This window comes from Pholcus phalangioides, unplaced genomic scaffold (genome assembly GCF_987345545.1).
Source record: "Pholcus phalangioides strain wild (caught in Gottingen) unplaced genomic scaffold, Ppha-v1.0 ptg000003l_1, whole genome shotgun sequence".
Lineage (NCBI taxonomy): Eukaryota > Metazoa > Arthropoda > Arachnida > Araneae > Pholcidae > Pholcus > Pholcus phalangioides.
This window is the reverse complement of record NW_028301596.1, coordinates 48,464,402-48,492,055: the sequence shown is the minus strand read 5'-3', so window position 1 is coordinate 48,492,055 and position 27,654 is coordinate 48,464,402. Positions and strand designations below refer to the sequence as shown.

The window sequence follows — 27,654 nt, the reverse complement described above, 5'->3', positions numbered from 1 at the left end:
TTTTTAAAAGTTTAAAAAGTTTTAAAAATATGTTTTAACGTACTTAATTTTTTATACATTTATTTTTGTTATATTAGATTCAAGATTATTTTTACCGACTTTTTTTATGTTTTTTTATTTGAAATTTTTCACTTTAATACATTTTTCAATTTCTATACAAAGTTTTTCAATTCAACTCTTTAAACAAATACTTTTAAACTGATTCTTTTTTCTATATATTTGTAATATATTAATTCAATATTGTTATTTACTTAATGTTTTCTTCATTTCTTTAATACTTCTTATATTACTTTTATGAAATTATATGATACATATAAAAAATAAGAGAATGCATGCAAAAAACCCACAAGACAGGAAACAAATCTATAGCAAAAATAATTTATTCATGAAATAGGAGCGTATATACATATGGGAGATAGGGGATTTTCCCCTATTGTGGAAACATTATCAATATCCGTAGGGTAACGTGGAGAAGTCATCCTTCAATATTCTTTTGTCGTAGACAAGGCCATACTTCTTCTCTTCAACTCTAGTGAGAATTCGTCTTCTTTTAACCTCTCTGGTTATCTTATATTCGTCTCGAATGACGACTTTTGCGGTGAAGTCCAGGGATTGAACCAGGGCATTCATCGTGTCGTAATTGAGGATTTTTGAATTCCTATAGTTCAGTGTGAAACCGCGAATCTTACAAGACACTCGTCCATCCGACCTTCTATATGCATAGTTTTTTGCTCCACCTATAAAATTTACGAAAATAGAATAAAAACGTTGACAAATATCAGTTTTCCCTATGGAAAAAAATATTAATGACACTTCATTCAAATGAGAACCTTTTTTTTTATGGATTAAATATTAATTTTTTTAAAAAGGGTATTACCTGATACAAAGTCAGTAATCGTATGTCCATCAAGTTCATCTGTGAACTGTCCAAGAAAATCACCAAGTGGCGGGTCGTTGGCCCCGTTACTGGCATAGATTATTCTGAAATTTAAAAAATAAAAATCAATAAGTAAATGATTGCTAATGAAATTAAACAGTTTCATCAAAATTTTTATAATATGTTAGCAACTTACGAGTCTGTATCAAAATACAACAAGGCATCTCCTAGCTTCTCCATCTCCGAGTATAACTTTAGCCGAGCCCACGCTGTTGTGAATGTAGCGAGAAAAATATTTGTCCTATCTGTTTGGGGTGTGCAATCAGTCTTGTACTGCCAATGAACAGCTGCTATGTTTTCGGTTGGTAGATACAAGTCCTTAACCTGCAAAAGTTTTTGGTTTAATGAATGAGTATTTGAATTTTTTAACTAGTTAAAATTATAACTCTGAATGTTTTATAAAACTATGAAGAATAATCTAAAAAACATATTTACCTCTATCGCAGTATCATTCATCATCTTATAAAAATCGGATGTTTTGGTTACATACGACAATTGGGTCTTGTTTTCTTGCATTCCCCAGCGACCCCAGAAGCTAAGAAAAAAAACGTTAGTTTACCAGTGATTCTATATGATCATGAAAAAAAAGAGAAAAACATCGTGACTTTTATCAAACCATGTATGATAAAGTTAAAAGTTACCTATTTAGACATAACTTTGCCACCTGGCGTCGACCTGGATTAACCTGGATGTTTTTGGGATCTAGTTCTATGTCCTCGACTTGCTTATACTGGTTAATGTATGCGGTTTTCTCCTCGTTTGTCACACAGTTAGTCGGCCAACCAGAGGATTCCTGTTTGATCTTGAGGAAAGCATTGATGTAGGGGGCGAATAGACCCTCCTGCGATTGCTCAAAATGGTAAACCTGGAAAAAACAATTTACGGATTGAAAACAATATCACATTATATGGATTAACGTTAAAAACTACAAAAAAAAAAGTGATGAATAAAACAATTACCTCGTATATCTTCTTCACAATGTAGCCTTTTTCAATGGCCTTTTTGATCTCTTCAGAAACCCATGTACCTGTGAGACTCCTCTCTTCATCATTGTGCTGACATTCTTTAGATAATGTTTCAACACACGAACGACATAGGGGAAAAGTCAGTTTTCCATTAGACCTAGAAAAAAAAACATTTTTTAATAAATGAGTAAATAAATATTTAGAAAAAACACTCAAATAATAATAATTTAGAGGGGAAAAAACACGCTCTATTTACCTGTATGGGAGAACGGGTAGGTATAAACCTCTGGGTGCTAAAACCTTGCACTTTACTATACCGAAATATGATGATAGGTCATCGAAATCTTCTGTGACAATCCGTGGATGTCCGACCGGATATCTGGAATGGAAAAAACCATCGATAATCTTTTTTTTTAATCAATACATTAAAATTTATTTATAAAAAAATAATTAAAGTACTCACTTGCAGTACTTATTGACCCACGGGTACAAAGACGTGAAGTCAATATATTTTGCAGTGCCTTGATAGAAGAGCTTGGTAGCATTGGTCCTTCCACCATAGAATGCGTCTCTGGGTTCTAACCTACCAACAAAGTTGAAGTCCGTCAAGAAATTTTTCAAATCTGTGTCCGTTTTTTTCTGGGCACTGAAATCGTGCTCCCATATAATTTCAAGATTGAAACCCCCTTGTCGTAACTTTTTTTCTTTCTCTATGGTCTTTTTGTGGAGTTCCCACATATAATTTTGTGTGGTAGGATTCATCATGTCTTTCTCGAAACATTGAGGACACCCATGCCAATAGCAACCTTAAAAGATATAAAAAACAATAATTAGTGAAAATAGTTCAGAAAATAAACTAAGAAATGTAGTAAAACAAAAAGTAACTTAAATGTCGCTTACCATGAAACAAAAATATAGTGTTTGTTTCGACACAGAATCCGTCCACGCTGAGTCCGAGAATTCGTTTTTCTCCTGTTCCGTTTCTTGAATGATTTATTTTCATGCCATTTTTGTGATTGAGATATGATAACCATTCAACGCCTAGTCTGCTGCTGTTCGTTTGGTTGACATAGCCTGATACAGGCACCATTCCAATTGACCCCTCATCAATGTATTTAGACCTATAGGTCGCCATACAGGCCGAGGCAATGGTCAGATATTGGAAGGGGTCAACACCCGTTAATTCCAAGAACTCATCTCGAAACTTCAAACAACATCGTCGAAGAATATCAACGTCTGACCTAAAAGAAATTAGAAAAATAAAAATATTCATTATAGCTTTGGAAAACGATAAAGAAATAAATCATATGCAGCACAAAAAAAACTTACTTGCAGTATTCGTACATTTCGTCTCGGAAGACGAATTTTTCACATTTTCTCTTTTCATACCAGACGTCAAATTTTGCTTTGATGTCGACAGCGTAACCTTCAGGATTATAGAACCTTTTGTCGGGAAGCGCTTCATCATAGTCCTGATTTTCTGGTCGGTTGAAGAGATGGGGGAAGAACCCTTTCTTCAACTCTTCAAAACCAAAAGTCTTTGGAAATTTGGATAAGGCCATGGGGAGAAAGTTGAGACTGTCTATAATTCGAATATTTAGACTGTCCAGACGCAAAGCCATGATCTTGGAGCCGCAAGGTACAACAGATGGCTTGATTCCTTGCTCCAAGAGATATCTATAAAAAAAAGCATGTAAAAAAAATTTAACATTAAAAAAACCACATAAAATGCATGCATGTATATAAACATTGAACTAAATATACATATATATATGAGAATGATATATCTAAAAATTAGAGGTTTGACAAAAAAACTTACTTGAGCAAAAATTGACCATCGAACCCCTTCATGTTGTGTGCGATGGCTGTAAATCCCTTATGTTCCTTGCAAAAGAGCCAGATGCAGAAATCAACGATGGCGTTGTAGCCACGAAAAACGAACTCCGTTCCATCTGAATATTGTGCCATAGCAAAGTTGATAATATGTTCGCCGGAAGATTGGTCTGTTTCAAAATCGAAGAAGATGAGTTTTTTCGATGGAGACTTTGGATTCTTCTTCTTGAGGGAGCACAGATGACTTTCATCGAGATAGAAAACTTGACAATTATTGCAATATTTTTCCCCACAGACGTGCTCACCACGGGGTCGCTCTTGTTCTACGAGAAATTTTTTGCAAGATTGACATTCATAAAATTGCTGACAGTAACTGGCATTCTTGCCCCCAAAGTTCTTATGCCTAGCAAAACAACCATCTGATCTACAAATTCTATGGCAGTCTTTGCAGTGTTGAGCGTGAGTGGTGATGCAAGACTCGTCGAAGCAGGTGTTACATCTCGTAGCACATTTATGGTACTGGACATGGTCGTAGGCCTTATCGCAATCCGGACAGTAGAAATTAGTGCCGTGGAAACCCTTGGGAGATGTAATCAGATCATAATGTCCATTGTGAAGCAACAAAAATATTTTTTTGTCCTTCCTGGATGTCTTGAATACAACCTGTAAAAATATATAATAGTATCGATATATTAGCTTTACGTAGTTTTGGCTTAAACATAAGTAAAAAAAAAAATTATAGTCATTCGATAGTTAAAACCAATACCTTATAAAATTCCTCCAAGGACTTGACAATTATCTGAACGTCTAGAACTGTGGCAAACTTTTCGATTGCATCAAACCCACAGGGACCTATAGGAACATCGGCTTTTTGATACAGGTCCAGGGCCATCTTTTTCTGTATGTTTCTTCTTGCGTCTTTTATGCTAGAAAGTTTAGGATGTTTCTCAACTATGGCGTTTCCTACGATGATCGCGCGTGCGCAGCACAACCCGTCTTCAGGAATACATATAACTGATTTCTTTGCTAATCTATCTGTTGTGATGTTAGTGATCTTTCTTCTTGGAATTCCACCTCCTCGCGGTAGTCGGACTGTGATGACGTCAAATCTCAGGGAAGGATCGTTTAGTGGGATGGAATTCTTGCTTTGCAACACTTTCATTATAACTGCCAGAAATGATTCTATCGTGAGCGAGGCCTTAGGAACAAGACCTGTTGATATAGGCTTTTCAAAATTATCGGAAAGCATTATAATTCTGGAAAAAAAATATATTCAAATCAAAAATAATCAATTTTTCAAAAGTAAAATCAACTATTCAAATAAAAAATAATTCCTCAAATTATTCTGAATACTTTAATAAATATTTACCGAATTCTGTCATCTGAATGTAGTCCACGTGTTGTTTCGTCTATCAACTGCGATAATAAGGCTCGCAAAAAATCCACTGCTACTATTATCAGGGTTGATGGGTCTGTCAAATGTTCGGTCTTTATTCGAGCAGTAAACGTAACCTGGTCCGCGTTGAACCGAAGGTTTTTCTTACGGGACTGTTCATGTAATTCGTATGGTTTTTTGACCTACAGAACAAAGCGAAAATATGATATCAAAGCAACAAATAGAATAAAATCACAACACACAACATACAAGAAAATACAATAATTCAAAAAAAAAAAAAATCTTATGTAATCATCTTTGAATGTCCCTTCTAATCCAATCTGATTTATAGCTTCCTATAACACAGATACAAATATTAAATAAATGGCTTTTTTTTTTAAACAATATTATCGAAAACAACAGCATTGAATTTTTAAAAATAATATTGTACTGCCATACCTTTTCTACATGCTCCATATCGATATCATCAGGAAATGGATCAATCACAGATTCAATATCAAAATTGTCCTGTAGGAAGAAAAATACAAATTTAAAATGGATGTCCCCCTTAAGGCATTTTTTTTTAAAAAAATACCTTTTCATCGACAGACTAGCTAAAAGCATAGATATGAACTTACATATTGATCTTCCATCGTAGTCAGAGTCTAAAGATTTCGAGAGATGTTGTTACTCCGAATGAAGAAAAACGAATACGATCTTCTAATCGCGCAGTTTATTATATTGGGTCCGATAACTGAATTGCAGCCTCTGGCGATCGACAACACCGATAATTACACAAATTTAACGCGCCAAACAGCAATCACAACTGATTGACTGAAGTCATTGTACTGCGCGTTAGGAACCAAAGAGCTATACATACATTACTACTGTTAGTAACAATCAACTGACGAGCTGGGATGAACAATTCTTTCTTTTCCAATTTATTATTCATTTTTTAATAAAAAGTCTTCTATATATCAGAAATCCTTTCAGAAATATGCGTATTTAAAGTAAGAAACGGCGATTTAGAGTTTTTCAGTATCTTCAACATATGTCAATAAAATAATATAGATGGCAGTTTAGGGGACACTATCATGGCAAGAGTGACCCCCCCCCCTTCTTCCCTCCCTGTTGTTGGTCGGAAGTTTTGTTCGCCGCTAGGGGCGCTGATTAGAAGATCGTATTCGTTTTTCTTCATTCGGAGTAACAACATCTCTCGAAATCTTTAGACTCTGACTACGATGGAAGATCAATATGTAAGTTCATATCTATGCTTTTAGCTAGTCTGTCGATGAAAAGGTATTTTTTTTTAAAAAAAATGCCTTAAGGGGGACATCCATTTTAAATTTGTATTTTTCTTCCTACAGGACAATTTTGATATTGAATCTGTGATTGATCCATTTCCTGATGATATCGATATGGAGCAAGTAGAAAAGGTATGGCAGTACAATATTATTTTTAAAAATTCAATGCTGTTGTTTTCGATAATATTGTTTAAAAAAAAAAGCCATTTATTTAATATTTGTATCTGTGTTATAGGAAGCTATAAATCAGATTGGATTAGAAGGGACATTCAAAGATGATTACATAAGATTTTTTTTTTTTTTGAATTATTGTATTTTCTTGTATGTTGTGTGTTGTGATTTTATTCTATTTGTTGCTTTGATATCATATTTTCGCTTTGTTCTGTAGGTCAAAAAACCATACGAATTACATGAACAGTCCCGTAAGAAAAACCTTCGGTTCAACGCGGACCAGGTTACGTTTACTGCTCGAATAAAGACCGAACATTTGACAGACCCATCAACCCTGATAATAGTAGCAGTGGATTTTTTGCGAGCCTTATTATCGCAGTTGATAGACGAAACAACACGTGGACTACATTCAGATGACAGAATTCGGTAAATATTTATTAAAGTATTCAGAATAATTTGAGGAATTATTTTTTATTTGAATAGTTGATTTTACTTTTGAAAAATTGATTATTTTTGATTTGAATATATTTTTTTTCCAGAATTATAATGCTTTCCGATAATTTTGAAAAGCCTATATCAACAGGTCTTGTTCCTAAGGCCTCGCTCACGATAGAATCATTTCTGGCAGTTATAATGAAAGTGTTGCAAAGCAAGAATTCCATCCCACTAAACGATCCTTCCCTGAGATTTGACGTCATCACAGTCCGACTACCGCGAGGAGGTGGAATTCCAAGAAGAAAGATCACTAACATCACAACAGATAGATTAGCAAAGAAATCAGTTATATGTATTCCTGAAGACGGGTTGTGCTGCGCACGCGCGATCATCGTAGGAAACGCCATAGTTGAGAAACATCCTAAACTTTCTAGCATAAAAGACGCAAGAAGAAACATACAGAAAAAGATGGCCCTGGACCTGTATCAAAAAGCCGATGTTCCTATAGGTCCCTGTGGGTTTGATGCAATCGAAAAGTTTGCCACAGTTCTAGACGTTCAGATAATTGTCAAGTCCTTGGAGGAATTTTATAAGGTATTGGTTTTAACTATCGAATGACTATAATTTTTTTTTTTACTTATGTTTAAGCCAAAACTACGTAAAGCTAATATATCGATACTATTATATATTTTTACAGGTTGTATTCAAGACATCCAGGAAGGACAAAAAAATATTTTTGTTGCTTCACAATGGACATTATGATCTGATTACATCTCCCAAGGGTTTCCACGGCACTAATTTCTACTGTCCGGATTGCGATAAGGCCTACGACCATGTCCAGTACCATAAATGTGCTACGAGATGTAACACCTGCTTCGACGAGTCTTGCATCACCACTCACGCTCAACACTGCAAAGACTGCCATAGAATTTGTAGATCAGATGGTTGTTTTGCTAGGCATAAGAACTTTGGGGGCAAGAATGCCAGTTACTGTCAGCAATTTTATGAATGTCAATCTTGCAAAAAATTTCTCGTAGAACAAGAGCGACCCCGTGGTGAGCACGTCTGTGGGGAAAAATATTGCAATAATTGTCAAGTTTTCTATCTCGATGAAAGTCATCTGTGCTCCCTCAAGAAGAAGAATCCAAAGTCTCCATCGAAAAAACTCATCTTCTTCGATTTTGAAACAGACCAATCTTCCGGCGAACATATTATCAACTTTGCTATGGCACAATATTCAGATGGAACGGAGTTCGTTTTTCGTGGCTACAACGCCATCGTTGATTTCTGCATCTGGCTCTTTTGCAAGGAACATAAGGGATTTACAGCCATCGCACACAACATGAAGGGGTTCGATGGTCAATTTTTGCTCAAGTAAGTTTTTTTGTCAAACCTCTAATTTTTAGATATATCATTCTCATATATATATGTATATTTAGTTCAATGTTTATATACATGCATGCATTTTATGTGGTTTTTTTAATGTTAAATTTTTTTTACATGCTTTTTTTTATAGATATCTCTTGGAGCAAGGAATCAAGCCATCTGTTGTACCTTGCGGCTCCAAGATCATGGCTTTGCGTCTGGACAGTCTAAATATTCGAATTATAGACAGTCTCAACTTTCTCCCCATGGCCTTATCCAAATTTCCAAAGACTTTTGGTTTTGAAGAGTTGAAGAAAGGGTTCTTCCCCCATCTCTTCAACCGACCAGAAAATCAGGACTATGATGAAGCGCTTCCCGACAAAAGGTTCTATAATCCTGAAGGTTACGCTGTCGACATCAAAGCAAAATTTGACGTCTGGTATGAAAAGAGAAAATGTGAAAAATTCGTCTTCCGAGACGAAATGTACGAATACTGCAAGTAAGTTTTTTTTGTGCTGCATATGATTTATTTCTTTATCGTTTTCCAAAGCTATAATGAATATTTTTATTTTTCTAATTTCTTTTAGGTCAGACGTTGATATTCTTCGACGATGTTGTTTGAAGTTTCGAGATGAGTTCTTGGAATTAACGGGTGTTGACCCCTTCCAATATCTGACCATTGCCTCGGCCTGTATGGCGACCTATAGGTCTAAATACATTGATGAGGGGTCAATTGGAATGGTGCCTGTATCAGGCTATGTCAACCAAACGAACAGCAGCAGACTAGGCGTTGAATGGTTATCATATCTCAATCACAAAAATGGCATGAAAATAAATCATTCAAGAAACGGAACAGGAGAAAAACGAATTCTCGGACTCAGCGTGGACGGATTCTGTGTCGAAACAAACACTATATTTTTGTTTCATGGTAAGCGACATTTAAGTTACTTTTTGTTTTACTACATTTCTTAGTTTATTTTCTGAACTATTTTCACTAATTATTGTTTTTTATATCTTTTAAGGTTGCTATTGGCATGGGTGTCCTCAATGTTTCGAGAAAGACATGATGAATCCTACCACACAAAATTATATGTGGGAACTCCACAAAAAGACCATAGAGAAAGAAAAAAAGTTACGACAAGGGGGTTTCAATCTTGAAATTATATGGGAGCACGATTTCAGTGCCCAGAAAAAAACGGACACAGATTTGAAAAATTTCTTGACGGACTTCAACTTTGTTGGTAGGTTAGAACCCAGAGACGCATTCTATGGTGGAAGGACCAATGCTACCAAGCTCTTCTATCAAGGCACTGCAAAATATATTGACTTCACGTCTTTGTACCCGTGGGTCAATAAGTACTGCAAGTGAGTACTTTAATTATTTTTTTATAAATAAATTTTAATGTATTGATTAAAAAAAAAGATTATCGATGGTTTTTTCCATTCCAGATATCCGGTCGGACATCCACGGATTGTCACAGAAGATTTCGATGACCTATCATCATATTTCGGTATAGTAAAGTGCAAGGTTTTAGCACCCAGAGGTTTATACCTACCCGTTCTCCCATACAGGTAAATAGAGCGTGTTTTTTCCCCTCTAAATTATTATTATTTGAGTGTTTTTTCTAAATATTTATTTACTCATTTATTAAAAAATGTTTTTTTTTCTAGGTCTAATGGAAAACTGACTTTTCCCCTATGTCGTTCGTGTGTTGAAACATTATCTAAAGAATGTCAGCACAATGATGAAGAGAGGAGTCTCACAGGTACATGGGTTTCTGAAGAGATCAAAAAGGCCATTGAAAAAGGCTACATTGTGAAGAAGATATACGAGGTAATTGTTTTATTCATCACTTTTTTTTTTGTAGTTTTTAACGTTAATCCATATAATGTGATATTGTTTTCAATCCGTAAATTGTTTTTTCCAGGTTTACCATTTTGAGCAATCGCAGGAGGGTCTATTCGCCCCCTACATCAATGCTTTCCTCAAGATCAAACAGGAATCCTCTGGTTGGCCGACTAACTGTGTGACAAACGAGGAGAAAACCGCATACATTAACCAGTATAAGCAAGTCGAGGACATAGAACTAGATCCCAAAAACATCCAGGTTAATCCAGGTCGACGCCAGGTGGCAAAGTTATGTCTAAATAGGTAACTTTTAACTTTATCATACATGGTTTGATAAAAGTCACGATGTTTTTCTCTTTTTTTTCATGATCATATAGAATCACTGGTAAACTAACGTTTTTTTTCTTAGCTTCTGGGGTCGCTGGGGAATGCAAGAAAACAAGACCCAATTGTCGTATGTAACCAAAACATCCGATTTTTATAAGATGATGAATGATACTGCGATAGAGGTAAATATGTTTTTTAGATTATTCTTCATAGTTTTATAAAACATTCAGAGTTATAATTTTAACTAGTTAAAAAATTCAAATACTCATTCATTAAACCAAAAACTTTTGCAGGTTAAGGACTTGTATCTACCAACCGAAAACATAGCAGCTGTTCATTGGCAGTACAAGACTGATTGCACACCCCAAACAGATAGGACAAATATTTTTCTCGCTACATTCACAACAGCGTGGGCTCGGCTAAAGTTATACTCGGAGATGGAGAAGCTAGGAGATGCCTTGTTGTATTTTGATACAGACTCGTAAGTTGCTAACATATTATAAAAATTTTGATGAAACTGTTTAATTTCATTAGCAATCATTTACTTATTGATTTTTATTTTTTAAATTTCAGAATAATCTATGCCAGTAACGGGGCCAACGACCCGCCACTTGGTGATTTTCTTGGACAGTTCACAGATGAACTTGATGGACATACGATTACTGACTTTGTATCAGGTAATACCCTTTTTAAAAAAATTAATATTTAATCCATAAAAAAAAAGGTTCTCATTTGAATGAAGTGTCATTAATATTTTTTTCCATAGGGAAAACTGATATTTGTCAACGTTTTTATTCTATTTTCGTAAATTTTATAGGTGGAGCAAAAAACTATGCATATAGAAGGTCGGATGGACGAGTGTCTTGTAAGATTCGCGGTTTCACACTGAACTATAGGAATTCAAAAATCCTCAATTACGACACGATGAATGCCCTGGTTCAATCCCTGGACTTCACCGCAAAAGTCGTCATTCGAGACGAATATAAGATAACCAGAGAGGTTAAAAGAAGACGAATTCTCACTAGAGTTGAAGAGAAGAAGTATGGCCTTGTCTACGACAAAAGAATATTGAAGGATGACTTCTCCACGTTACCCTACGGATATTGATAATGTTTCCACAATAGGGGAAAATCCCCTATCTCCCATATGTATATACGCTCCTATTTCATGAATAAATTATTTTTGCTATAGATTTGTTTCCTGTCTTGTGGGTTTTTTGCATGCATTCTCTTATTTTTTATATGTATCATATAATTTCATAAAAGTAATATAAGAAGTATTAAAGAAATGAAGAAAACATTAAGTAAATAACAATATTGAATTAATATATTACAAATATATAGAAAAAAGAATCAGTTTAAAAGTATTTGTTTAAAGAGTTGAATTGAAAAACTTTGTATAGAAATTGAAAAATGTATTAAAGTGAAAAATTTCAAATAAAAAAACATAAAAAAAGTCGGTAAAAATAATCTTGAATCTAATATAACAAAAATAAATGTATAAAAAATTAAGTACGTTAAAACATATTTTTAAAACTTTTTAAACTTTTAAAAACTTTTAATAGAAATGTATAAAAAATTTCAAGTGAATGAAATAAAAAGTAATAGTTGAAACATAAATAATAAAATAACTATGAATAGACAAAAGCTCGAGATACCGAAAGTGGGGATAAACACAGAGACGGAGGGTCCTCGGAGTCCATATCATACTATATCTCAGTAAATACCTAGAGACGGAGGGTCCCCGGAGATGGAGCGTGCCAAAAAAGCGCGGTATACCGCTGCGTATACTACTAATATACACACCAGATAGAATTTTTTTTTAATAATATTAAATTATAATTTCTTCAAAAAAATACAATTGGCTTGTACAACAAGTTGGCAACATCACTGTTGCTTAAATCTCGAGTAGTATTTCTTCTTCTTTTAAGATTTTTTTTGAAAAACTAACTTAATTTTAAAGTACGTACTTTAAAAAGAAGCTCTTGTGTTGTCGTGTTTGTTCTGTTGATTAGCAGGTTTTCAGAGCAATTAATTAATGTATTGAGTCAGTTCCTTGAAAGAGTTATTACTGAAAGAAATAATCGATATTGTGCATGTTTCCCATTGGCAGACCTCTATAATGTCCACAAATGATTTCTCTGCACTTATCCTCCGGGAACAAAATTGTGGAGATTACGAATGAATTCTAACAAGATACAGTCGGCCCCTCTCAAACGAATAGAAACCTCTAGAATTAAAATTTAATGAGACGATGTTAAATCCTAACCGAATAAGTTCAGCAACTTTTCCACGTTTAATTGAATATTACGATTGACACAGATGAGCCACCATGTATGTAATATTTTTATTGAGTAAACCTTGAAATTAATGGTAAATAAGTTGCCAAGTTAAGACTAAGAAAAAATCTAGGCTTTCAGAATGGGTAATTGAAATGTTAGTGTTTGTGAAGTTTATCTTCTGGGAAGTATATATCTAAGTTGTCTTCAGTACGTATATTTATTTTATTTTTGTTCTCCGTTGCAACCATAGAGGGCTCTAACTTTCGCAACGAAAAGTAAAAATCTTGGGTATTGTGATCGTCTTAATTCAATATAATTTTCACTTCATTTGTACGTCTGATTTATTCTAGAAATTTTATTGACCCCTCTGCGGAGGATCTCGGTACGTGTTACGTCAGAGGCGGTGAAATTTTTAAAAAATAATCTTATCAACATTTTTATTGCATAGAGATTTTATTGCAATCTGTAGGTCGCGTTCCGTCGAAGTCTCTGCTTTTAAATACGTGTAAATAGCTGTTCTGTGCAATAAATCTGAGACTTCCTGCATTTTTTTTCATCCTCTGCTCATTTCAAGGACTTGTGAAAGAAATTATTCGGAACAATATAAATTATTCTCAGCAAAGCCGTACAAAGTTCAATTTTTTTCCCGGTTAATACCGTGAATAGGTGCATTTGATTTTCTGAACCGGGTTAATATACTGATCTTTCATCGATTTTCAATATGCAAACTATTCTATCTTTGCTACACAGCAATTGAATTGTTCTTCGTATAATCGAATACCCCGCTTAATCGGATAGTATGTGTTCGTATCCGTTTATACCAGGATAAAATCCTCCTGCACCAAAATTTCTCCCATACAGACAATGTTAAAGTTCTCCGCTTAATATTATAATTTCAATTACTTTTCCCTGCTTAATCGAATATTAAGCTTCACACGCCAACTGTTAATACACATCAACTGTGTTTTTACGCTTACTACGCATAATGTTTTTATTCAATGAAAACATTTGGAATTAATGGAAAACATGTTATCAAGTTAAGACTTGAAAAAAACATTTGAGAGCAGTTACTGGCCTTCAAGTATTCAAGTTGTCTTCAATACGTAGGCCTAAATTTAATTTTTTTATTTTTGTTTCCTGTTGAGTCAACAGAGGACGCTGACTTTCCTAATGAAAAGTAAGAATCTTAGGTATTATGTGATCATTGCAATTAAATATAATTATCACTTCATTTTCGATGTCGGATTGATTCGAGAAGCTTTATTAATATTGATCCTTCATCAGTTTTCAATATACAAACTATACTAACGTTGTAATGGCAATTGAATTGCTCCCCGCATAATCAGATATTGTGTGCCGGAATCGTTGATATCCGATCAAACAGGACCGACTGTATTTATTATACGTAGTATGCTTTCGTATCCTTATTTATTTTCTAATTGTTATTCTTTCACGTATTTAAAGAGTTAATGGCCGATAGGAGCGAATTCTAGATACTATAATTTTACCCTTGTCGTATTAACCGAGCCTGACTGCAGTTCCATTGGCCTTCGTTATCAATAAACTCGTGACCATGAGGTAAGTCCATCGTCCTCGTTTCTTTCGGGTATTTAAAATAAATTAATAAACCCATAAAAATGCTCACGTTTCGCACATTGAAGATCCCGGAAGTCCCCCCCCCCAAAAAAAAAGAGACATTTTTCTCCCAATTCATAACAATGATGATAATAATGGAAATTTCGCAATCTCCTCAACCATCTCCCGCCCATTTATTTACTCATTCATTTATTCTTTAAAACTCTCTTCTTGATCTCTTCAAACGTCAGCAGAATTCCCAAGGCTGACGTATTTTTTGTGTGTGTGTTTGTGACCTTCTTCCTATAACGGGGCTATGTACACGTACTTTCCATACATAATATGGTTAGTTGCGTGGTCCATGAAAATCATGTGCTTACTTCGGAAGAAAAAGAAAAGTTTTTTTAAGCTTATTCAGCGTTTATTCTAATTGGCCTTCACCAGAAAGACGGTTTATGTGTAAACGGCTTCCTTGAACTATAATGTGAAGCAGTGGGTTCTTGAGTGTGTAATGTGTAAGTACGCGTGTGATGCGTTTTTTTTTTTCTGTCAAAACAAGTGCGGCAGTGTTTTTTTTTTAATTGGTATAATTAAATGACGTGGATAAGTAAGGAAAAATACGGCAATGCCTACGCATCCACATTTAACTTTAAGCGTAAAACTGCGGAACATCGTAGAGCTTAGATTATAATATTAGAGTTTATGGTTTTGCCGTCCTTCTCCCATTCTAGTCTAATTTTCTTGACTACTCTTTCCTCGAATTCACCTCCTTGAGTTATAGCCCGCTTGGCCACCTCCCACTCCTGCAAGTACACCTGTGTCTCCAACTCATTCTTCTGGTCACTTCCCATGATCACACTCTCTCCAAGTTACTGTTTTGACCATTCAGATGCTCGTACACTGTTTTGGTCGCTCCTATACTTACACACACGCTCTAGGTAGCTCTTTTGGTTGCTCACTGACTGGGTCACTCTTTCGATCATTTACACATGCTCTAGGTCAGGGGTTCTCAAACTGTGTGCCGTCAATCTTTGTCAGAGGCGACGCAGAGCAGCGGACTGACAAAGGTTCTTCAGAGTTAGTTATTCTGGTAGCTTCGGAAGCGGCGGATAAGCGTTGACTTGGAAAAGGGGGTGCTATGGATGGAAAAAGTTTGAGAATGCTCCCTCGCTCTGTAGGTCATTCTTTTGTTCATTCACGCGCTTGCAAATTCTTTAGGTCACTCACTACTACACCAACTCTGGTCATATATCGCCATACGCAATTTCCAACCAGTGGAGTTGTGTGGGAAATGAAGGCTCCATCTATCGGTGGTCGCCCTTGGCTCGGTAGGTGAAGAACTTACTTCAAATGTTCTATGCCCGGATTCGAATCCATGGACCTTGATGGTAACCTTCATAGTGGAAGACGAGCATCTTTACCACTGCGCCACTCGGGCATTTACCCTAGCTGTCCGGGCAGAGGTGAATTTATTGAGGTTATACAAATTTTGTCGCCGCCCCATTCTATAAATTTTCTTGGCCCACTCATTCCTCAAATTTGCCACCCTGGGCTATAGTCGACTAGCCCCTCTTCCCTACCTTAAATTCGCCGCGGATGTTAATCCAATTGACCGCAAAATCAAATAAACATTTAACAAGAAGCCCTTCTTAAGCGAATTGCTGGCAAACGTGCACTACATTTGGAGAAAGTATCATCTATGAGGGTTTCGAAAAACACTTGTGCGATTTTTTATTCTGGAAGGTCAGTAATTTCCTGCCATGATATAATTTACATCATGATTCTATTAAATTTCTAGGGTGTTCTGATTTGGTGAAGTAAAATTTAAGCTATATGCTGATTATATATAAAACCTTGTTGTTATCTAATGATTTCAAAAAGTCGTAAATTATTGACCTTAATTGTTGACCCAGGTGCGGTAGCCCAGGTCGATAAGACACTTGCTTGAAGTGCTAAAAGATGCTCAGAGGTGTCGCGAGTTCAATACCCAGTTCGTCCTTGTCAAAAGCTTTCCTGACGCAAGGGAACAACAGAAACGGCGACGTGATTACAGAAAAAAAATATTTCTACTGCAGAGAGTTTCACACAAAAAAAATAGTTGCCGTTCAGAATCGGCAATAAAATATAGGTCCTAGTCTAATTAGCTTTATAAGTCTCGTGTTTTAATTTCATTAGAAAATTTCTGACGTGGTTTAATTTCATTAAAAAATTTCTGGCGTGTTTTTATTGCATTAGAAAATTTCGAACGCGCTATAATTTCATTAGAAAATTTCTGATGTGTTTTAATTTCATTAGAAAATTTCTGATGTGTTTTAATTTCATTAGAAAATTTCTTGCGTGTTTTAATTGCATTAGGAAATTTCTAAAATGTTTTTATTTCATTAGGAAATTACTGGTGGGACTTGACAATTCTGAAATTTCTGACATGACCTAATTTTTCTAAAATTTCTCTGACAATTTTACATGTAAAAAAAAATTCCGACGTCCTATATAGGGCGTCCATAATTGGAAGACCCTATTTTAAAGTAGCCTACAGGCGAAACCAGTCATCAGAAAAGTGTGTAATTTTGTGGAGGACTTCATGAAGTGATGGGGATTTGTTTAAGGGGGGGGGGATTAGTTACACATGTCACCACCAGAGGACGTTCGTTCTATTAAGAAATGACACATTTAGGCAAACGTTTACAATTTTAGCAATTGTTATTGTAACAAAACATGTCCCACATGATGGCCATCATTTTCAGATACCATGCGAAATCGTATGATGGCATCAGGGTTGGGTTTTTGACATGACAAGTGTCAAAAACTGGTTTAAACTGTCAAAAACTGGTTTAAACCGTCAAAAACTGTCGAAAACCGTCAAAAACTGTCGAAAACCGTCAAAAACCTAAATGAATGCCTTTTGATAATGTTTTGAACATAATAGGTGTACAATATGCTGAAAAACTTACTTTTTGGCATATTACAATGTTTTATTTTTAAACATTAATTTATTACAATAATTAAAACAAAATATTAATTATAATTTGCACTTTTGAATTTTTCAACGTAAAGAGCCTAGAACATATAAAATATAATTTTATGGTTTATTTATCTAAGCTACTCATTACCTGTGTTCAATTTGTTAAGTGGATTAGAGCTGCTTATTCAAAATATGTATGATAGGGCATCGGGGTTAGGTTTTTGACCCCAGAAACTAACTCGGTATTAAAACTATCAAAATCTTACTGTCAATGATGTCAAATAGTTTTTGTTAACTTGATAGATATGTTAAATAACAAAATACTTACTTTTATTTAGATTAAAGGGTTTTATATTCAGAATTATAATTACTGAGGAAAAATATATATTTTGATATTTTAAATTTTCTGATCTGCCCAAAATTTTATTCCATATAAAATTTCTGACGCAGCATCTGTTAATGCACTAACTAAACTCATTTATTTTCCGCCTGAAAATTTCTTAGATCATTGTGTATAAATTCACACAGCTTTAAAGAGTATTTTCAACCAAAGCAGAGCTGACAAGACTTGATACCCAAAGCATTTGTTTTGCACGTTTGAATACAGCTTCAATTGGAAAACCATTGCATTATAAATACTAGTAAATGTACCATATCATAGTGAAAAGTAAGAATAAACCAAGTTTGACATATACAAGCTAGCATTGCCAAATTAAATGACATTTTAGTCCTACAATTTAGTATTTTGATCGCTAGATATATTTCAATGTTATGTGCAATAAGAGTATTGTTTTAAGTATCAGTGGTTATCTAGATAATTTAATAATAACAGAAATCAACATTACATACATGATGTAATAAACTTTTTTAAACACTTATCTGTTGTAAAAAGAGTACAGCAGATAGTTTATATCAATGCATATATATAAGCAGTTGAAGAAATTTTGGAAGGTCAAGAATCATCTTGAATCAAAGAATGTCAAATCGTTCCACAGTTTTCCCTTCAATGTTCATGTTATGCTTTATTCAAATTTTATAAGAAAAAAAAACATATATTGTCCAAAATAATTCTGTCGGGAGTAGAAAATTATTTTAGAATCTTATTAAGTATTTATTCTTTGTATAACATAGTCACTTTAAACATTACATGCAATTAACGTGTGCATTTTCAATGGGAATTTTTATATCGAAAAGCAATATTTGAGGTTTTTGACAGTTTTTGACAAAGGTTTTTGACGGGGGGTTTTTGACGTGACAGTTTAAACTGCGGTTTAAACCGTCAAAAACTGCCATGTGTCAAAAACCTGCCAACCCTGGATGGCATGTTCCATAGCTGACCGAAGTGTGTGTGGGGGGAAATGTTCAGCACGTGGCGTGAAATGTTGCCTTTAAGGTCAGGTAGATCTGGTAAGTTCTGGGATTGTCACGACTTACCAGACATTTCAAATGCCCCCAAAGCCAAAAATCGCATGGACTAAGGTCCGGGGATCGGAGAGGCCATAGAATAGGGAAGTATCGGCTGATGACACGTTCTTCTGTAAAATGTGTTTTAAGAACATTCTTAACGCACTGCAATGTGTGGAGGAGCTCCGTCTTGTATAAAGATTGTGTCTGTAAGGCAGTGACGTGCTTGCAGAGCAGGAACAATTTCGTTCTGTAACAGCAATGCATATCGCTTTCCGATGCCACTGGACCTGTAGAACGTAACTCCTCGTAGAACGGACCGAGAATAAATGATGCAGTATATCCACACCACACCGTCACTTTTGGTGAATACAACGGAACCTCTAAGATAGCGTGCGAATTTTCTGGTTCCCAAATTCGGCAGTTGTGAGAATTGACTGCATCATCCAAGTGAAAATGCGCTTCGTCTGTCCAGAGGATATTCCAAGGCCATTCTCTGAATCGACCTCAACGCGAGCTAGAAACTGCAGTGAGAACCGAAAGTTTGTACGGATAATATCGGAGGATATTCCGTATGATCTTATGGATAGTTGAACGTGGCCTATCAACGCCTGTGCTACACGCCTGACACTAGTGCTATTACTATTACAGGAATTTAAAGCTCTGTCCTCTTCCACCTGAAGCGAAACATCCTGAACTACGTCTTTAGAAACGGGTTTTCTTCCTCTTCCAGGACGAACAGACAACGATCATGTGGTTTCAAGTTTCGTTATCATATTTCAAAGGTTTTATTGAAACGCCCTCTGGTGGCGACACGTGCAACTAATTTTTTTCCCCCTGAAACAAATTCCCATCACTTCATGAAGCCCTCCACAAAATTTCGCACTTTTCTGATGACTGGTTTCGCCTGTAGGCTACTTTAAAATAGAGTCTTTTAATTATGGATGCCCTGTATAATTACATTTTTTCACAAAGTATTTTTAAAATTTCACAAATCACAATTTTGACGTGTATTGATTTGAAAATATATATAATATTTTTAGAAAGAATAGTAATAATGAAATAATCACGCGAAATATTCTTTCAGCAAAAGTTTTGTATCAATTTAAGAATCACTTATAACTAATAAAACAAAATTAAATCTTGTGCAAGAGTACCAAGTGGACGTACTTAATCATATGAATATCAAATTTTCATTTTATAAAAATTTCTGACGTTCTTTAATTTCATTAAAAAATTTCTGACATGTTTTAATTTCATTAAAAAATTTCTGACATGTTTTAATTTTATTAGAAAGTTTCCGTCGTGCCATTTTAATTCAGACATTTTCATAATTTCATTAAAATTTTTTGACGCGTTTTAATTTCATGACAAAACTTCTGACATTTTTTTTAAATTTGATAATTAAAATAACAATCATGTGTTCAAACAAAAAAAAATTATACACATGGCATAAAATGATGTTTCATATAATTGCATAATGTCTCTTTTTTCCATAAAAGTGGAGGGGTTTCATTTACCGTGAAAAAAAAAAAAAGTAATTGGAAATGAATCTAATCCAATACAAAACGAAAGAAAAATGATTGTTTCACCAACCTCCGGTATAGTGTCCAAACGTTTAAGAGGTGACAGTCGACGAAATGTCATCAATCAAGGGTCGAAATTAATTTTTACCGGTGGCTAATGGAAATTTAATGCGTTTGTAATGAAATTCTTCTTTGTAGTTATTATCATTTCATCAACGCCTATTGATTTGGAAAGAGGGAAATTGGCCTGTTCTCAGCAAAAGATATTAATGATTTCGCGAGCACGGGATCATTAGTGACTAGAAGAATTTGATAATTTGTAGGGGGGAAAAAACAACCCTAGCTAAGCTTCTCTGTCTTTCGGATTATTTCCTGTTCCTTCTCAGTGGGAATTTAGGTAAAGAGCTGATAATTGCTTTCGGATTATCTCTAGGTTTCTCTTTCGAACTTCCGAGTTTTTATTCTGGAATGACGACAATTTCCTGATGCGTCATGATTTTACGAGATAAAACATTTACATGGAATATTATCCCTACAATAAATACAACTAATCCTACGTCTGAGATAAAATTTATGACGTGTCATTGTTTTATGAATGCTTCGTTGATATCTCGTTATTTCAACGTTCTTCAAACTTTTGAAAATGGGAGAAATAATGATTAAATAAGGCAAAAAAAAAAAAAAAATACCTTGAATAAAAGAAATAATACTTTCGAACGGAAAAAAATAAATAAATAGGAGAAATAAATTGGACCGGTAAAAAAAAGGTAAATGAGGGAAATAATTTGCGGACCAGCAAAAAAAGAAAAGACAAATAACAAATTAATAAGCCAGCCAGAAAAGAAATACAGAGAAATTCTATTCCGTGAATAGGGAGAAATAAGTTGCCACCGGAAAAAAATAAATTGGAGAAATAGTTTGAGGACCGGCAAAAAAAAAAAAGAAGAAATAATTCGCAGGCCTGCTGACGGGTAAGACAGAAACAAAAACCAATAAACCAATATTGACAGAGAGACAGCATATAAATTTTCAATTAAATCTAAAATTATGTAGTGACTAAATGAATTGGACCTAATTTTTCATCAACCCTCAAGAAGTTCCCATGGACCAGCGGCTGAAGAACTCTGTTCCTAACCAATAAACGGGTGAAAACAAAATTTTCTCCGTAAAAATATGTCTTCTAGAAAATATTGAAAATAAATATACAGTATACAGAATATAAATATGTGAGAAACGTGAATGAGAGCGAGAGCTGGAACCCCGTTCTGCCATCTATCAAATAAAACTGTTATAATTATTGAATTAAAATTGGTAACTGGTTTCTGATTAATGCACCGCATAGGAAAAGTCAATGTAGTATGATATTAATAGATATTTTATTAACAATAATATTAATTTAATTTTGAAGTTTGCTTCAAAATTTTAACAGTTGTTATTTGTAGATGGTAAGTTAACGTTAGTAAAACGCGCAGAAAACTACCCAACGTTTTTTGCGTCATTGTAATCAAAAAGGATTCAGACCAGAATGGACTTAATTCTGGATTTTATAAATGCACCTTCCGATTATAATTGCACTTTGCAAGGAAGAATATATTCTGCGCATTTTACTAATATTAATTTACCCTTCACAAATAGCAACTGCTAAAATTTTGAAGCAAATGAAATAATTCGATTAATATTATTAGTTATAAAATAATTATTATTATCATATTAGATTGACTTTTTCAAAGTGGCGCATTAATCAAAAACCAACTATCAATTTTAATCGAATAATTATAACAGTTTCATCTGATAGGTGGCGGAAAGATTCCAGTTCGTTGATATTTCTCAAACGTAATATAATACTCTGTACTGTATATATTTATTTTCCAATATTCTCTACAAGGAATATTTTTACTGATAAATTTTTAGTTTTACCCTTTTATTGGTTATGGACAAAATTAACAAAGAAAGGCACCATCTTTTTTTTTTCATGGTGAATAAGTTTACAAATTATGGACAGTCTTCGAATGACTGAATATGTTTCCCTTGCACTCAGATATTTTTGCTGGGCAGAGAAAATTTCCTTATATTGTATAAGCATTTTATTTTGTCATTTCGCACATCATACATTGCAGGTGAAATAAAAGAGAATGTGCCCTCCCATCTGGAAAAAATAAGGAACCCTCGCATACCACCATAATTGTTTTTTAAATACAACGCCACAACAGACAAAATGCCCAACGAGGTGGCTGAGAAAAAGATGCCCATAATAAATATGGATGTCATATATTTCAAAAATTTCGGGATTCCATTGTATATATAGATGGCAGCAAGGATGCCAATGCAACGATATTATTTAATTACGTACTAAATAAGCGAGTGAGGGTGTTAAAGTAGGGTTGTGCGAGATATATTCCTAAACTTGGACATGAGGGCGCATTCACATTCATCTTTGGCTGTGTTCCTTGCACATGTTCACAACAGTGGCGCCACTACAACAGCAATGGACGAGAATAGTTCATCAACCAAAACAGAGCCGCTTTCAATATTTATACATTTATAAAATGGTTTTTTCCAACGGAGAGCATTTATTAATTATCGGACATTGAGTATTGTTTCACCAATTTTATTTGTCTCTGAACTAAAGAATGAAGAGATTGCTTGATTCTTTAATAACCCCAGGACCGTCTTAACGCATGGGCCCGCCAGGCTCGGCTCAGGGAAGGGCGAGTCGCTTCTAGGGCGCATAGGGACACTCCATGATAATGGGATCAAGTGCTATGATTAATAGAAGATGCGTTGGGTAAATGCCTTATTTTTCTAAGCAGAAATTCGAGCACTTGACAGGGACCACGAAATTTCAGGGCCGATGAAATCTTGCCACCCACCCCATCCCGAGGCAAATTTATAATTTTGTGGCCTGTGACCTATACAAATTTTTGCCGCCATTCACCCAACCTAGTCTAGTTTTCTTGACTACTCTTTCCCCCCGGATTAGCCGCACTGAAGGCTTAGACTACTTAGCCCCCACCCCCTCTTCCCACACCGTAAATATGCCTTTGTGTCTAAGTCACTCTTTCGGTCGTTCACGTTTTCGCAGCCTCTATGTCACTGTTTTTGTCCCTCGCTCATCAGGTCATTCTTTCTGTCACTCATATGCTGGCACACTGTTTTGGACACTAACATGCTTCCACACTCTGTAGGTTAGTCCTCCAAGTGATCTGGATTTTTTTAAAGACTTATAACGAGTTTTATCTCGTTAAAACTCAAAATTAAGAAAAGTTTTTAAAGTATCAGTAATAGGAAAGTTTTCTTTTTTGAAAGCTCTCTCTCTCTCCGAGTTCCGGGAGTTTTGAGAATTTCGTGGCGTTTGATCATGTGGAACCCTAAAAAAAAAAGTGTCACGGAACCTCAAGGTTCCGCAGAACACCAGTTGGAAACCCGTACTATAGACCAAGCTCCGTGATTATCTGTAGACACAAAATATCGGGTGTTCTGCAACTTGCCATAGACCAAAATCATAGGTCTGTTGTCTATAACTTCGGATGGGGAACTCGAGACAAGTTGCGCAACATTTCATAGGTGTGGACGCGTGACAAAGTCGACAGACCATGTTGGTATTTTTTGCGCGACTGTCTCTGAACAGATCGCTCTGTCTCTGTCTACAAACAGTTGGATGATTTTGTCTATGAGTGTGGGACAATGTTTCCATCGCTGGCCTTGGATCTTGAGAATAATGATGGCAAATCTGAGAGAGAGAAACGGTTTGTTTTTTATTCTCCTTTAAACAATGATTCTATTTGGTTACATTGGTTCTATTTTTGGGTATAATCTACCTTTTTCACAGAATTCGATACCCCTCAAAAAAAGCAAGCGTTTCTTTCTTGACTTGTCGGTCTTTTTTTCTAACCCATTTTTTTGGCTTGTTTATTTTCTAGACATTTTCTTTTCCTTTTAAGCACATACAGTAAGAGTACCCAACCTTTTGGAGAGTTCGGGCCACTTCATTGGTTTTAAAACGTGTCACAGGCCACTTAATTTATCTGCAAATGTGCCACGGGATGCTTCTGTGAAGTGAGAATGTGTCGCGGACCATTCCAGTGATATGGGACTGCACTGCGGGTAACTTTAGTGATCTGTGAATGTGCCTCATGTCACTTAAGTGATCTGTAAATACGCCGAGGCTCCCTTAAGTGATGTGAAAATGTGCGGCGGGCTACTTAAGTGGTTCGGAAGTGTGCCGCAGCCCACTAAAGTGATCGCAAATATGTGCCGTGGACCGTTTAATTAATGTGGAACTGCACCGCGGGTAACTTAAGTCAGGCCGTAACTGGGGAGGGGCATAGGGGGCAACTGTCCCGGGTGGCAAAATTTAGGGGACGGAAGTTTTAGGTGGGAACAAAGAACACCATTACAAAATTATTTAATTTTAAAGTTGTGGAGGCGGCAAAAATCCTAGTCGCACCGATCGCTTAAGTGATCAGTGAATGTACCCCAGGTCACTTGAATGATCTGTAAATATTCTGCGGGTCACTTAAGTACGGTAATCTGTGAATATTTCGGGGGTCTCTCAAGTGATTTGGGAATGTGCATTTGTCTACTTATGGGATCTAGAAGCGAGCTGTGGTCCACTTAATTGATGAAAATGTGAAAATGTGTTGCATGCCAAAGTTTCAAGAGGTTTTACGATAACTACTAAACAGAAGAAACAAGGCGCCAACAACCAGAAGCATCGTTCAGAATATATTTAAGCACCTCAGCGCATTCTACTAATCATTGTAAATAATTCTAGATCGAGAACGTGACGACAGCGCAAAAACTCAGCCCGCCACATAATTTCAGATATGAAAATAATGCTTTTGTCCCAAAGTTCCCGGGCTTACGGTATGTATCTATAATTGATGGTTCGCGAGTTATTTGAGCTCAAACCAGACAAGTTTTCGCCCTCTAAAACATAATTTTTTTTTGAAGTTGGAGGGGCGTGGGCAACCATGATCTCTCTTTGTAGAAGCAAATTTAGTTTGGAAAAATTTCCTACACGAAGCGCCAGACTTTCCTCGATCAAGTTGTTAAACAACAAATTTTTAAAGACTAATGAAAGTTTGAAAATTCTTTTTCTCTCTACTCTTCTTGTTTTGATAATTTTTAGTGACCATTTTGATATTGTTCAGCTGGAGTGCACCGAGACTGTGCCCCACTTGATACCGATCATGTTGTTGAACCTATGTATGGGTCAAGGTGTAACATTCAAAATCTGAATCTTTTTTTGAATTTGAAAATTCGAATCTGGAAGTATTGGAAAGTTTAGATTGTGTTAATGAAAGTATATTTCCTTGAGAGCATTAGAATGGTTAGCAAAATTTGGGAAACAGTTTCATAATATAATGGATGATCATGAGCTGTTCCAGTAAATCAGGCTTTGACATGGGTCAAGAAATTCTACAGTGATGCTGATTCCAGAACAGCAGCAAAGATCAATTATATACATATACAGTCGAATCCAGCTATAATAGAAATCACTTCGTTATTACAAAATTTCGTTGTAAAGGAATTCCAGGTTTTTGTACTGTTCTTATATATTATCTGGCGGATTAGAAAAGTGTTCGTTAAAACGAGATTTTTTCGATATAACGGTATTCGTTGAAAAAAGATTTTTCGCTATAACGGTATTCGTTAAAACGGGATTCGACTGTATTATAATTATAAATTATTAAAACTTGAGAAACGGTTCTCGTAACTGATGATAAAATTTTAATAATTGATAATTATCATCCCATGTGAATGTTGATGATTAAGTTGTAATTTGCGGTCATTTTACAGATCCATGATAGATTAATTGGAAAATTTTGGATAATTCAAACTTTTTTTGAATCGACTGTATTTAAGAGTCGAAGGTTCGAAGCTCTGGTTTTTGAGACCCTTCAATTCAGAACAAGTTCGATGTCTTTGTGAATGATTAAACCTTCTTTTTCCCTTCTCTCGAATTCTTCCGCACCTCTGAAGAACGGGAGTGGCCACCATATTGAAAAACCAATGACTTGATGAAGTCAACCTATTAGGTTACGTCCGACACCACCTTAACCTTTCTTCCATCAACCGGCACAGATTAGGTCCTTCCAATATCTGAATTTTTTTTTCTCTTCCCTCCTCTCTCACTACCCTACACATTCATAACATCATTATCATTATAGTATATACATACTCGAACATACTTTTCATTTTCCGCAACCCCAGCATGTGAAGAAGATTGCTTTCTCCTTTGGTGTGTGTCGGAACTGACTGAGTAGCTCTTGGGCTGTGTGGCCAGTTTTTTTTTTTCTTCTTCTACTTTTCATGAACATGAGGTCATGAACTGTGTAAGATAATGGTGAGAATGAATAGAAGGCCGTTGGAAGGTCATTTCCCGTCGCCTAGCCATATTAATTGAAGGGCTACTGCGCATTGCATCTCATGCCATGGAACGAGCCTCTGATTTGTGGTGGGTCGGAGCTCTCACATTGGAGAAGAATGAGGCGCTGCTGCTGCATCAGCAACATTTTCTTTGTTTATTTATTACTACTATTACCCCCTCGGATATATATGTTGGTGCGATTCTATGGTTTTGTGAGAAAATATTCCCTCCCCCCCCCCCTTTTCAATCTCATCATTGATTAAATTCTCTCTTCAATATTGACAAGGCCGTAGCGGGCGTGGGGGAACCAAATCCCCCAAGATGGCCCGAAATGCGAGAAAATGACCGGAAAAAGGTGTCCAAATCTATTGTTCAATCACTTTGGTTCCCCTCCCCAGAACGAAATTTCTGGCTACGGGCCTAAATATTGAGATGCTCAATATTTGTTCAGTATGAGACAGCGATAATTGCAGTGGAACCTCTCGTACATGGGCGAAGATACGGGAGAGGGGCATTGCCTCCCCATCGTCAGAGGTGAAGCCTACTGATCTAATGTACATTTATATGCGTATATATATTCATAACATCATCATCGTCATCATGCGCTTCTCTGATCTCCGGTTCCGTGTAAATAGGGTTTTAATGTATTTCACTCCTCGTTGCGGACAGTATATAAAGTCAGACAAACTATTTTTTTTTTTCCAAATTCTAATTTATTGATTTTTAGTCATATATCGAGAATTAATCACATTCAACTAATTCCCCTTTCACGCGGACGCGGGTCCGGAAGAAGTTTTAACAATTGGTATATACTGAGCCTTTCACAGACGAGCCGAAATTCCACCGCATCTTCGAAGTGTTTATGTAAGTCCCGACGTCGTCCGCATGTGTCAAAACCTAAGTGCGGGCTCCGCATCCGTACATACAATTTTTGACAATTAGGTTATTCGGAGCTATTCACACGATGCGGAT

The 27,654-nt window shown here is 35.6% G+C and overlaps 2 protein-coding genes across 2 annotated transcripts in view; one reads left to right on the top strand and one right to left on the bottom strand.

Annotated features, from left to right (window-relative positions):
* LOC149088747 (uncharacterized) overlaps nucleotides 1-27,654 on the top strand; it is a 98,914-nt gene that overhangs the window by 19,174 nt on the left and 52,086 nt on the right. The window lies entirely within an intron of this gene.
* On the bottom strand, nucleotides 365-5,944 carry LOC149088748 (uncharacterized). The gene is made up of 15 exons (XM_089249683.1): nucleotides 5,749-5,944; nucleotides 5,570-5,638; nucleotides 5,105-5,313; nucleotides 4,502-4,991; nucleotides 3,722-4,398; nucleotides 3,232-3,579; nucleotides 2,803-3,143; nucleotides 2,366-2,708; nucleotides 2,159-2,281; nucleotides 1,897-2,059; nucleotides 1,579-1,802; nucleotides 1,373-1,472; nucleotides 1,074-1,261; nucleotides 878-981; nucleotides 365-737 (listed from the first exon to the last, which is right to left on the bottom strand). Exons 1-15 carry the CDS (start codon nucleotides 5,761-5,763, stop codon nucleotides 448-450), a joined length of 3,684 nt encoding a protein of 1,227 aa, XP_089105809.1. The 5' UTR covers nucleotides 5,764-5,944; the 3' UTR covers nucleotides 365-447.

What these genes read in the sequence shown, in the direction of transcription:
- LOC149088748 (XM_089249683.1), bottom strand. An exon ending in CTACCCGTTCTCCCATACAG is followed by an intron (nt 2,060 to 2,158) that starts GTAAATAGAGCG and finishes TTTTTTTTCTAG; the next exon opens with GTCTAATGGAAAACTGACTT. An exon ending in GATTACTGACTTTGTATCAG is followed by an intron (nt 738 to 877) that starts GTAATACCCTTT and finishes TAAATTTTATAG; the next exon opens with GTGGAGCAAAAAACTATGCA.